This window comes from Callithrix jacchus, chromosome 1 (assembly GCF_049354715.1).
Source record: "Callithrix jacchus isolate 240 chromosome 1, calJac240_pri, whole genome shotgun sequence".
Classification (NCBI taxonomy): domain Eukaryota; kingdom Metazoa; phylum Chordata; class Mammalia; order Primates; family Cebidae; genus Callithrix; species Callithrix jacchus.
The window spans coordinates 211741562-211753972 of record NC_133502.1 but is presented as its reverse complement, the minus strand read 5'-3'; the positions used below and the strand labels follow the sequence as shown (position 1 = coordinate 211753972).

The 12411-nt window shown below is 61.8% G+C and overlaps 1 protein-coding gene across 15 annotated transcripts in view; it reads left to right on the top strand.

Annotated features, from left to right (window-relative positions):
• The window catches only part of ARVCF (ARVCF delta catenin family member), a 58704-nt gene extending 47011 nt beyond the window's left edge, over positions 1 to 11693 (top strand). For 4 of the 15 annotated variants that reach the window (XM_078341983.1, XM_035276838.3, XM_035276596.3 and 1 more), the window contains 16 exons: positions 21 to 547; positions 1526 to 2025; positions 2673 to 2856; positions 3664 to 3781; positions 4165 to 4336; positions 5003 to 5020; positions 5939 to 6010; positions 7454 to 7581; positions 7905 to 8055; positions 8316 to 8514; positions 8599 to 8710; positions 8799 to 8889; positions 9236 to 9289; positions 9723 to 9808; positions 10290 to 10409; positions 10862 to 11693. In XM_078341983.1, coding sequence (XP_078198109.1) covers positions 21 to 547; positions 1526 to 2025; positions 2673 to 2856; positions 3664 to 3781; positions 4165 to 4336; positions 5003 to 5020; positions 5939 to 6010; positions 7454 to 7581; positions 7905 to 8055; positions 8316 to 8514; positions 8599 to 8710; positions 8799 to 8889; positions 9236 to 9289; positions 9723 to 9808; positions 10290 to 10397 — 2520 coding nt within the window. In that variant the 3' untranslated portion in view covers positions 10398 to 10409; positions 10862 to 11693. The remainder of the gene's footprint in view (positions 1 to 20; positions 548 to 1525; positions 2026 to 2672; positions 2857 to 3663; positions 3782 to 4164; positions 4337 to 5002; positions 5021 to 5938; positions 6011 to 7453; positions 7582 to 7904; positions 8056 to 8315; positions 8515 to 8598; positions 8711 to 8798; positions 8890 to 9235; positions 9290 to 9722; positions 9809 to 10289; positions 10410 to 10861) is intronic. The other 11 variants (XM_078341985.1, XM_078341995.1, XM_035276645.3 and 8 more) reach the window with 3 other exon arrangements.
• The last annotated feature ends 718 nt before the right edge of the window (positions 11694 to 12411 follow it).

Here is a 12411-nt window from a genome sequence, read left to right as displayed (position 1 = left end):
TCTGCCTGTCCATCCACCAGGTCACCAAGACTGTCAAGACGGTGACCACTCGGACGGTCCGCCAGGTGCCCCTGGGCCCGGACGGACTCCCCCTGCTGGATGGCGGCCCCCCACTAGGCCCTTTTGCCGATGGTGCCCTGGACCGGCATTTCCTGCTGCGTGGTGGTGGCCCAGTGGCCACACTTTCTCGAGCCTACCTCACCAGTGGGGGCAGCTTTCCCGAAGGCCCCGAGCCCCGGGACGGCCCCAGCTATGGCAGCCTGTCCCGAGGGCTGGGCATGCGGCCCCCACGTGCTGGCCCGCTTGGCCCAGGCCCTGGCGATGGCTGCTTCACACTGCCTGGCCACCGGGAGGCCTTCCCTGTGGGTCCTGAGTCTGGGCCACCAGGTGGCCGCTCCCTGCCCGAGCGCTTCCAGGCAGAGCCATATGGCTTGGAGGATGACACGCGCAGCCTGGCCGCTGATGATGAGGGCGGCCCTGAGCTAGAGCCTGACTATGGCACAGCCACGAGGAGGAGGCCTGAGTGTGGGCGGGGCCTTCACACCAGGTGAGCTGCACCCTGTCCCCTGTGGCTGCCTCCTCTGGGAAGTCCACCCTCCATCCCCCAGCTACAGGGTGCTCCACTTGTCAAGTGGCTGCAGTTGAGTTAGTCATGCATGTTAGTTTGAGTTGTCCTTGGCTTTTGTCAGAGACAGAAGAAAGGTAGGCCCTGGGGTGGTAGGAGTTCGGCTGGGCACCGTCCTGCAGGCCCAGGGCCCAAGAAAAGCTGGGAAGAGTGCCGGCCACTGGCCTTGCTGCAGCCATACCCTGGATAACCAGAACCCAGAGCCCTGGCCCGCCCTGGCCCTTCCTGTCACAGACCCTGGTTCTGTCTCCACTGCCCTCAGTTTCTGTTTCTCTGGAGTGGAGACATGACCACAACCCAAGTCTGGATTTTGCTCTGCGAGCTTGGCCAAGTCACCTGGCCACTCCTCGCCTCGGGCCAGTGGGTTTGATGACAGCAACCCACAGGGCTACTGAGAGCTATGGAGATCTTGTGCCCAAAGGGTCTGGTGGCCGGATGAATGCTCCTCGGTGGTCCTACTGGGATGGCTTCATGCGGAGAGGGTCATTTACTCCCCCTGCATGCTGGCACAGGCAGAGACGGGCTTCATGGAAGATGGGTGGTTTCGTGGACGGGAGGTGGGCTCTCCAGCAGCCCTAGCAGATGTTGCACAGAGACATGTTTTGCTCGGGATCGGGGAACACCGCCTGGTGACAGCAGTAAGCGAGCTTGCTGTCCTGGGAGGGTTGCCAGGGGACTGATAGCTGCTGGCTGGGGTTTGGCATTTGGCTCTAAATTAGTTCTCACTGGGCTGGTGCATGACTCTCCATGCCCCAGCCATGTTTGGGGCTGAGATACTGTGCTCCCAGCCCAGCCCTGCTGGGTGAGTTTGCAGTCCTGAAGAAGGTGTGATGGGGCAGCTCAGAGGCAGGGCTGGTGGCTGCTGTGACGATGTCCCATGTGCCCCACTCGCCTGTGCAGGGCCTACGAGGATGCTGCAGATGATGGCAGTGAACTGCTGGGTGAGCGGCCTGCGTTCTCAGCAGTGACAGCGCCCCTGGCCCAGCCTGAACGGGGCAGCCTGGGCAGCCTGGATCGGCTGGTACGGCGCTCACCGTCGGTGGATAGCGCCCGCAAGGAGCCACGCTGGCGGGACCCGGAGCTGCCTGAGGTGCTGGCCATGCTGAGGCACCCCGTGGACCCCGTGAAGGCCAATGCGGCTGCCTACCTGCAGCACCTGTGCTTTGAGAACGAGGGAATCAAGCGGCGTGTACGGCAGCTGCGGGGGCTGCCACTGCTCGTGGCACTGCTGGACCACCCGCGGGCTGAGGTGCGGCGCCGGGCCTGTGGGGCACTGCGCAACCTCTCCTATGGCCGCGACACTGACAACAAAGCCGCCATCCGGGATTGTGGTGGTGTGCCTGCTCTGGTGCGCCTGCTGCGGGCCGCCCGGGACAACGAGGTCCGCGAACTGGTCACTGGTGAGTGGACCTGGCTGTGCCCACATCCCTGGGAAGCGAAGGGTGCGGGGTTCAGCCCGGGAGAAACAAGGCCACTTGGCCTGCGACTGCCCGGGAAAGCGTGCGGGTTGGCAGGAGTGCAGCTGCTGAGACGCTTGCCCCGGGAGGCAGGCGTCAGGTCTAGACACTGTGACACGTTCCCCAGTCTCTACCATAGCGGGGAGGCTGACACTAGGCCCCCCAGGCATGCCCTCACCTCCTGACCCCACAGAAACTCCCCTGGGACCCGCCTCCTTGGTTCCCATCCCAAGAGTACAGTGGTGGAGCTTGCGCCTTGTAGGACCTTAGAGACAGGTGGGGTCACTTGACCGTGTCTCCATGAGGCCCTGTGGCCTTGAGAGTGTTCGTGCCACCTGCCACGTGGCAGGGAGTGGGTAGGAAGGAACAGCAGTGCCATGCCTTCTTCTGCACTTCATCCCCTTTGGGGCACCTTCCTGGCTGGAAGCCGGTACTGTGTGCCCCCCAGAACCACTCACGGCTTTTGTTACTTCTCCCGTTGTGTGTGAGCTGGGACAGGAGGAGAGTGGGACGGGTCCTGAGCGTGGCCACCTGGGGAGGTGGGAGGCAGTGCACGTGGTCAGCAGGACTTGGCCGATCGCACCCCACAGGCACACTGTGGAACCTGTCATCCTATGAGCCCCTGAAGATGGCCATCATTGACCATGGCCTACAGACGCTGACCCACGAGGTCATCGTGCCCCACTCAGGGTGGGAGCGTGAGCCCAACGAGGACTCCAAGCCACGGGATGCTGAGTGGACAACTGTCTTCAAGAACACGTCGGGCTGCCTGAGGTGTGGAGCAGACCCAGTGCTAAAGCCCACATGCACACCAGGCCCCGTCCTCATGGTCCCAGATAGCATGGAAGATGGCGGCCAGCCGCCTGGACCTTTGGAACTTCAGAGCTGTGGCACAAGCCCTGTGGATGAGACGTGGGGCCTGAGGGGCTGTGCTCGCCCCCAAGTGGTGCCTCAGTCTCCCCAGGGGCACCCTCTGGAGGGGTCTCTGTGGTACCCTAGCCCTGCCCAGCTTCCACCCACCTTTCCATCATGTGACAGCCAGAGGGGGAGATGGGACCTTCCTGTTCATCTGCCTGGGAGGCTCATTCCAGCCACCTGTGACCTCTGCCCTTCCCCTCTTACCCCTGGGAGGCTCTGCCAACCCCACAGTGTCCTGGGTCCCCACAGTCCTGCTTGTCGGTCAGGGTGTTCCCCTGTAACCCTTCAGGCTCTTTACCTTGGGGCAAGGTGGGGCCCAGAGCTGCCATTGGGGTGGTAAGGAACCCAGAATTGCTCTTGCACAGGTTCAGGTCTGAGTCTACCTGTCCCTTGCCAGGTCATCCCCAGATGACAGGAAGCCCTGTCTTCCCCTGCCCAGCTGTCCCCAACCAAGACAGCTGTCTGCCAGGGCCCCCTCCTGAGGTCTGGGGGCAGTTAGCTTCTCCCGCTTCACTGAGCTCCGGGCTTCGGGGTCCTTTCCCAGTAGACTGAGAGGGCAGCAGCAGGGCCTATTTTGCAAATGAAGACAAGCTCCTGAGGTCAGGGCGGGGATGGGGAGTTTCTGGTGGCCAGGGGTCACCTGGCCTGCTCTTGGTCACACAGGAATGTAAGTTCCGATGGTGCCGAGGCCCGGCGGCGACTCCGGGAGTGTGAAGGGCTGGTGGACGCGCTCCTGCATGCCCTGCAGTCAGCGGTGGGCCGGAAGGACACGGACAATAAGGTGGGCGGGGACAGTCACAGCCTCATGCCAAGGGCGGGAGAGACCATCACGCAGGTCCTGGGAGGCCAGAGCTGTGGGGGCAGCACAGGAGAATGAGTGTGAGGGTCTGAGGCGGCGCCCTGGGCATAGCCTGCTTTGCAGTGGCCACACTGAAGTGGGCACAGTGTTGTAGGTGGAAGGTGGTCCATGCGGCAGGGGCTTCCTCCTGTGGACCCTCCCTGGCACTGGCAGTTATCACCCTTTTGCCACCCCCCCCCATCTACTGAGGCCTCCCTGTCCCTTTGCTCCCGATGCTTTAATGCACACCAGCTGTGGCCAGTCTTCCCTTAGGGCTGGCCCTGTGCTGAGGGTACCCTGCCCCAGCCACTCACCTCTCCCTGCAGTCGGTGGAGAACTGCGTGTGCATCATGCGGAATCTGTCCTACCACGTGCACAAGGAGGTGCCCGGGGCCGACAGATACCAGGAGGCCGAGCCTGGGCCCCTGGGCAGTGCTGTAGGCTCCCAGCGCCGAAGGCGGGATGATGCCAGCTGCTTTGGTGGCAAGAAGGCCAAAGGTGGGTGGGGTGGACTGGGGTACCACTCTCGACTCCTACCCTAGCTGAAGGTTCTCTGTATACCCACAGCAGCCCATCATGGAGGCCAGAGGACACCTGGTCAGCCCCCAGCAGGCAGGCAGGGAAGCAGGGAGCTAAGGAGGCTGCACAGCCTTGGGTCACATGGTTGATGGGGCCCAGCTCCAGCCTTCCCCATCTGCACTGTGGGACCCCCAGGGAGGACACAGTGGAAACCAGGTGGTCCCATCAGTGCCCAGACTCAATCTCTCCACTCCTGGGGAGAATTTATTTCACTGGCCCACAAGTTGGGGAGGAGCCATGGCTGATGCTGGCTATAGACCACCACCAGCCTGTGCAGCAGCCCATTTTCCTGGGCGAGGTGCCCTGCACACCTTCACTGCACTGGCAGGGTATAGGTTCCCGGGACCTCCCCAGCAGCTGTGGGGTCCTGTGTACCGCCTGCCTGTTCCGCTGACCTAGGCCTCCCCTTTCTTGTCTTACTGGTGGATGCTCAGTGCCCAGAGTGGTGGGATGAAGTTCCACATGCTGCCTGCTTGGTCCAGGGTGTGCAGTGGGAACCTGAGGCCTCTGGGAGGGCACGGGGGGTGACGGGTGCTGCCCACTCAGGCTCCTCTCCTCTCTCCTCTGCTTTCTCCGGCTGCCCAGAGGAGTGGTTCCACCAAGGTGAGTCCCTGTTCATCCTGCTCTCCAGGCCTGGCATGTGCAGTGGGCACCTGGGAAGAGGGGAGCACACTCCAGCCCCAGGGCCCTGCTCCAGCCCTGGCTTCGTCACTTGGACAGACATCTTTATGACAGTGGCAGGTGGGGAGGCCAAGGGTCTCACTCTGTAACCTCAGACTTTCGTACCTGGGCAGAGCCAAGAGTGGGCAGGGCCCGCACTGTGCTTGTGTCTAGGGACACCTGGGAGCAGAGTCTATTTCTCTGATAGAATGGGGCAGCATGTGGCTCAGAGGATACAAGTGTCCCGTGAGGGTGAGCAGGCAGGCACCCCAGGTCATCTGGTTCTGCTCTGCTGCCTCCTGAAAGGGTCGAAGCATCGTCTGAGACAGGGAGAGTGGCTGAGACAGGGCTCACTGTCACGGAGGTGGCTGCACAGATGTTAGGTGGGCTACTGTGGAGTTTCTCCTGGCTCGTAGAGCCTGGATGATGTCCTGACCCCAGACTGGGGGAGTTTACCCAGCTCTGCCTTACTGTGTGAGCCAAGCAAGTCCTGTCCCGGTCAGCCTTCAGTTTCTCCGCTTACATCCACCTGCCATCCAGCCAGGGCTCCTGACTTCCTCGGTCTACACACTTGGCAGTTGCAGTGGAACTGCTGGGAGGGACAGCTCCCAGCAGCAGGTGGGAGATGAGTCCTAGGGGCAGGGCTGGGACACTCCAGGCCCCACTGCCACCAACTCCTTCCCCTGGGCTAAACTGTCAGCCCAGACTCTGACAGCAGTGCTCTACTCCCAGGGCCTCTTAGTGCCCCGGCCCGGATGTGGGGGTGCTTTTTGGGGCCTGGGCAGGAGAGAACTGTATTCACCCCTCCTGACACACCCATGCACCTTATGGGGTCTGCCTCACCGCCCGCCACCTTTCTAGGAAAGAAAGATGGTGAGATGGACCGGAACTTTGACACGCTGGACCTGCCCAAGCGAACTGAGGCTGCCAAAGGTGAGTGGGCTAAGACGAAGCCAGCTCCACTGGGGGATGTCTGGGCGCAGGACTTCCCTGGTAGTGAAGCTTTGGGCCATCTGGCAGGCCTGGAGGGCCTCAGAAAACAGATGGGGAAACTGAGGCCCATAGGTGCAGGATTTCCTGGAGGATGATTGAGCACCGGGACACCTGCTGAGGGTTTAGAATGGGAGGCAGTGCCATGGGTCATGTCAGGTAAAGTAGAGGGAGGCAGAGGCACAGAGAGGCCAGGTGCTATCTCAGTCTCACGGTGTGTAAGAGGTGGGAAGGTTTGGAGAGACGCCCCCAATGGAGTCAGGGCCTTCTATGTTAGCTACAGAGATGGGTTCATTTGAGGGGACTGGTAGCCAGGAGGGCATGCTCACATCCAGGTTCAGAGGCTGGGCCAGAGGGGCAGGGCCAGAGAATGCCCAACAGTTATAGGGGCAGGGCCAGTGCCTGTTGGGTTGTATGCTGGGATCCGGCCTGAGAAAGATGTCTGTTCTGGTGGGGTCTAGCCAGTTGGAAGAGCCTGCATGTCACCAGAGTAGAGGGCCCTAGCTGCAGGAGGGCTGTGGGGAAGCATTACAGGCAGACAGGGCTAGTGCAGATACCCCAGCGGGGAATGTGCTTGGAGTGTGTAGGAACAGAAAGCCAAGCGGGAGCGTGAGGCATGAGGACTGGGGAGAGGGTGATGAAACGTCGCTGGACGTTAGTCACAGGAGAGTGAGTAGTATCCCAAGCCAGGCTGAAGCTCCAATTTGGGGACAGGCAAGCTTGAAATGCTCTTGGCCCCTCATTTCTGGAGCACTGGGCAGAGCAGCAGGACGACGCCTCCATTGCTGGGGAACCTGGAGTGGTTGCCAGGGAGAGTGCCTCCTGTTGCTAGGGCAGCTGCCCTGGTTGCACTGCATCAGTTGACTTACAGAGGGTGGGTTCTATTGTCAGTGGGGGAGGGTGGGGCCTGTTGCTAGGGGCGTGGCTCTGCACAGCTTCAGTTTCCTGTGAAGGCAGGTCCTGTTAGGGGCGTGGCCTTGGTTACACAACTCTCCGTTACTGGCCAATGCCGGCCTTGTTGCCAGGGAGGGTGTGCCCTGTTAGGGGCGTGGCCCGGCTGTACAGCTTCATGGACAAACCGGCAAATGCGGGTTTTGTTGCTAGGGCAGCATACCTGGTTGAGGCCTTCCTCCCCACCCCAGGCCTCCTGGACGTTACTGCTAGCAGGCAGGTCCAATTGACAGCCTCAGTTTGCTCCTCTATGAAATGGGAACACTTTCCCCTTTGGGTGACTATGTTGATAATAAACATTACATGACTCCTCCACACCCATCCCTGGCCCCAGCTCACCCCAGCCATGGGAAGCTCTGAAGCGGGAGGTGGGAGGGGTATGATGGATGAGAGCAGATTTTGGGTGACCATGGGTGGTGGTTGCCCTGCACCCAGGCTTTGAGCTGCTGTACCAGCCCGAGGTGGTACGTCTCTACCTCTCCCTCCTCACGGAGAGCCGGAACTTCAACACCCTGGAGGCTGCCGCTGGTGCCCTGCAGAACCTCAGTGCCGGCAACTGGATGGTGAGGGCCCAGGTTTGGCAGGGAGGGCAAGTCCTGAGAAAGGGAATCACAGACACCTCACTGGTGCAGCTCCTTCTTGGGCTGGCAGGGAATGGAGGGGGCCATACCACCACCCCAAGATCCAAGAGTTTCAGGGTACATGGGCTGCAGGCAGTGAGTGCACCCTGGATGGTGGGAAAGCCTCTGTGGAGGTGCCCTGGAGCTGTTGGGCAGGGCTTTGTCGGTGTGGGAGCAGGAAGTTCCGTCTGGAGAGAGCAGCAGGGTCAGGAGGTGGGAGAGTGCCTGGCACGTACAGCCAAGCAGCTCTCTCCCTGCCACCGCAGTGGGCCACATACATCCGCGCCACAGTGCGCAAGGAGCGCGGGCTGCCAGTGCTGGTGGAACTGCTGCAGTCTGAGACCGACAAGGTGGTACGCGCTGTTGCCATCGCCCTGCGCAACCTCTCCCTGGACCGGCGCAACAAAGACCTCATCGGTGAGGACGCCTGCAAAGCCACGCCTGAGCACCACCGAACTGTGCCTGCAGCTCTGGGGTCCCATCAGTGGGGGTTGGAGGATGAGTGGTTTGGGAGTCCAGAGCCCGCCCCTGTCTCTTGGGCTGCACCCCAACTTGGGTAGCTCCAGTCCTCTTGGCCTTGTCCCTGAAGCTTATTGCCCCTCGCCCTCTGGGGATCCCTGCTCCTTCCTGGAGGGGTGGGGTGGAGGTGTGTCCTGAAACCTAGCCCTGCTCCTCAGGGAGCTACGCCATGGCCGAGCTGGTGCGGAACTTGCGCAATGCACAGTCTCCGCCACGACCGGGGGCCCACCTGGAGGAGGACACCGTGGTGGCCGTGCTCAACACCATCCACGAAATCGTATCCGACAGCCTAGATAACGCACGCTCGCTCCTGCAGGCACGCGGGGTGCCTGCGTTGGTGGCTCTCGTCGCCTCCAGGTGTGGGGGGGGCCGGTGGCTTGGGGAGCCGGGGAGGCGGGGGAGGGGTCACCACTGACCCCGATCCTGACCCCAACCCCACAGCCAATCAGTACGGGAGGCGAAGGCAGCGTCACACGTGCTGCAGACAGTGTGGAGCTACAAGGAGCTACGTGGTACCCTGCAGAAAGATGGCTGGACCAAGGCACGCTTCCAGGTACCGCCTTTCCCAGCCTTCCTGCTCACTTCCCCGAATTCCCACTCCCCGGGCTTCACCCACCCTGTGTCTTTGTTTTACGTCTCAGTTAGCTGCTACTACTACCAAGGGGCCTAAGGGAGCACCGAGTCCTGGGGGATTTGATGACAGCACGCTGCCACTGGTGGATAAGAGCCTCGGTGAGTGGTGGAGGTTAGGGGCCTGGCAGGTGGGGACCAACCGTAGCTCCCCAGCTGCCCCAACTGCCTGAGCCTTGGGTGAGGGTGAAGGGGGAACGAGGCCTCCCACTGAGACGGCTCCATAGTCAGGCCACTTTCCCTGCCCTCTACCTCTTGGCCACTCCCTTCCTACAGCATTTGTGCTGGTGTCAAGCTTGGCAGGGGAGGGAGGGGTTGCCAGCTGGCAGAGGTTGGGCACCTTAGTGACAGCATCTAGGGCTACCTGGGCCAGCCCTGTGTGGGCTTCTCTGCCCCACTCCCCCCTGGCCACTGCATGCAGCCTGCCTCTTGCTCCCCTGCCTTGCAGAGGGCGAGAAAACTGGCAGCCGGGATGTGATCCCCATGGACGCACTGGGCCCAGGTGAGTGCAGACGCAGTGTGCTTTGCCTTCTGTGCTGGGGGGTGCGGGGGGACAGGGCCTGAGGTGAGCCTGCTGGTTTTATGGGGTATAGTTGGTGCTGGGTGGAGGAGAGATATTTGGTTTAGGGGTGCTCAGAGAGTGAGATGCAGGGCAGCTAGAGATGGGGTAGTGCCCAGCCGGGGGCTCTGACCCACAAGTGGAGGGGAGTCTGGAGAGCTGGAGCTGCCACGGGGGGCAGGCAAGGATTGTACCACCATGAGGCAGGGTATTGGTGAGAGCTGGCACCAGCCTGGATCTCCACAACAGGGTGGGTGGGGACCTTCTCCCCAAGTCCTTGTCCCACGAGTCCCCTGTGTCTGGGCTGAAAGGAAGATCTGCTCGTACAAGGCCCCTCTTAGAGCGCCCCTCACACCCCATCTTACCCCATCTGCAGATGGATACTCCACGGTGGACCGGAGGGAGCGGAGACCGAGGGGCACTTGTTCTGCAGGAGAGGCCTCTGAGAAGGAGCCATTGAAAGTAAGTAGCCATGTGACTGGGCAGGTGCCCGCTGGGCTGGGTCTGGTCTGGGCCCTGGGGTATAGCTGGGTTGCGGGGCCAAGCCCAGGAAGCAGCCCCTTCACCCGTTCACGCCAGTCAGTGTGGGCGCTGCCACCTGCTGAGGATGGCACTGCCCGACCACACCCTGCATGGTGCGGAGCCTGTGAGCTAGTGTGTGTGCACCCTTCTGTGCATGCCTGTGCAAGGGCCCATGGGTGAGGGCAGTACCTGCTGCCTGTGTGCCAGTCTCCCGGCTTCCTGCGCAGGCCTCTGTGTGTGCACGTCACCCCACCCCCGCCTGTGTGAAGCACACCTGTCCAGCTCCCTGCACCCTCAGTGCTCCCTGTCTCTGGCAGGCCCACCTTTACATCGCCAGCCTCGGCCCTGCCCCTGCCCTGCCCCCCAGGAGCTCTGACTAACCTGCTCTGTTGTGCCTCTAATGCCCACCTGTGCGCTGCAGCTCGACCCCAGCAGGAAGGCCCCTCCCCCAGGGCCCAGCAGGCCCACGGTCAGGCTGGTGGACGCCGTGGGGGATGCTAAGCCTCAGCCCGTTGACTCCTGGGTCTAGCTTGCATGCCTGGTACGTTCTCTCATCTGGTTTTTCATCTGACCGTTCCCGCTCTCTGGGCGGGGGCTTCTTGTTAGTCTCTGCTGTCTGCACGCTCTGCTCTTCCCGCACATTTCCCGAAGGACATTGGCCTCCAGTGCAGCAGCCCAGTGGCCCATTCCCGGGGAAGACCAGGTGGAGGTCGGAGCGGGAGGGTGCTCTCTGGGCCCAGAGCCCTGTCCCAGGTACTGTGGGATCAGGGGCCTGAGGAGATGGGACCAGAGTAGGGATAGGCACCATACCCTCCAACGCTCTTCAAGGACCAGGAAGTCCTTGGGGTCAGCCCACACCACCCAGGGCAGCTGCTTCTGTCTGCATCTCCATCCATGTAGCGTGTGGAGTTGGCTGCCCTGCCCTGAGGTTGCACGTGGTCCTGAGGAGCCGCTCAGTGGCTGCAGCCTCTACCATCCCCTCTCCTTCTACAGGGCCCTGGCCCAGCCTCTTGTTCTTAGGGCTTGGATCCTGGAAGAAGCAGATGCTACCGTGGAGCATGGAGCCCCCTGGTGGCAGGGCTTCGCAGCGCCTCACCGCAGCCAAGACTGACTTTGGGGACACCCTCCTGCCTTCCCCCCACCCCCGCCCCACCTAACTCCCTAGGCCTGAGTTAGCTGTTTACTGACATGGTGCTGTGTGTGAGCGAATGACAGAAGGCCCGAGGAGGCTGACTGGGCTGCTGGGGCAGGGCCCAGGGAGATGGCAGGGAAGGGTACTTGGCTGGGCTTTGGGGCTGGTGGAACAGGAGGGTGCCCCTGGGAACACAGTGCCCCAGAGGAGTGGGCCAGGTCTGGCACCACAGGCAGGTGGCTAGGCAGGGAGGGGGCAGGGAAAGAACTTGGACTCCATAAGGTGGAGCGGCTTCCTGGGCACCCTGCAGGCAGGCAGACCACGGTGTGGGGGGTACCTCATGAGGCTCAGTCCAGGGCAAGGAAGCTTTGGAAGCAGCAAGATGGGGATCAGGCTGCAGGTGCCCCACCTCCCCAGAGTCCGGATGGCATGCGGGGCCCCTGTGCTGTGGAGCCCTTCACCAGCTGATGCCAGCTGGGGCTGGGGCCGCTGCGTCTGCCTGGAGCCCAGGCGGCATCTCCAGGACTGACCTTCAGCAGTGGCAGGGGGACTGCTTTCAGTGCCTGCTCAGTCCGTGACTCAGAAACAGAAGAAAAACACTGAGAAAAAGCATTAAAAATGAAGCCAAAATAAGACTATTGGTAAACATCTAAATTTTTGTAAGAAAATTTAAAAATTAAAGCAGCAAAGGAACTTCTTGCTTTCTGCCACTCGGGTCTGGTACAAGTGGCTGGCTCCTCCCTTGTGTCAGGAGCCTCCTCGCATCTGGGGCAGGGCCCTGGAAGGAGGTGGTCCCAGGTGTCCCTCTGCTGTGTCCTGCAGAGGCTCTGTTCCTGGCCCCTGGGTGCCCGCAAGCTTGTCCACGTGGGCTCGCTGGTCTCTCTATCCATAGGAATGCGCTGGCTGGGGGCTAGTCAGGCCTTGAGCCCAGGAGTGGTCTTGGTAAGGGCTGGTCTGGGCACAGGTGGACTCAGCTGGCACAGGGATGAGTCATCCTGAGTCTGGGAACTGGGCTCTTGTAACCTCTGAGGTGGCCAGCAGTCTTACCCCTTGGAGGAGCTGGGGGCAGCTCTGGGTATAGGGGAACACAGTCTAGCACTGCATCCTCGTTCATGGGCCGGGAAGGCAACTGCAGGGATGCAGGGGGCTGGTCTGCACCATTGCCTCTTCCATAAGCAAGGCCCAGTGGGAGTAGGGAAGGACATGCTTCCACTCAGTGTCACGTGGGGCCCAGAGGGGCTGGCGCTGCTGCAGGGTCCACCTGTCCCCAGCACCTGCTTGGTCAGACAGGTGTGAATGCTGGCTGACTCCTCTCTTTGTTTCCCAGGCCACCAGTCATCCCTGTGGGGCTAACAGGTGCTCCTGGCTTGGCTGCAGAAGGCGTGGCATCTGTACTGCCATGGCTGGGAGG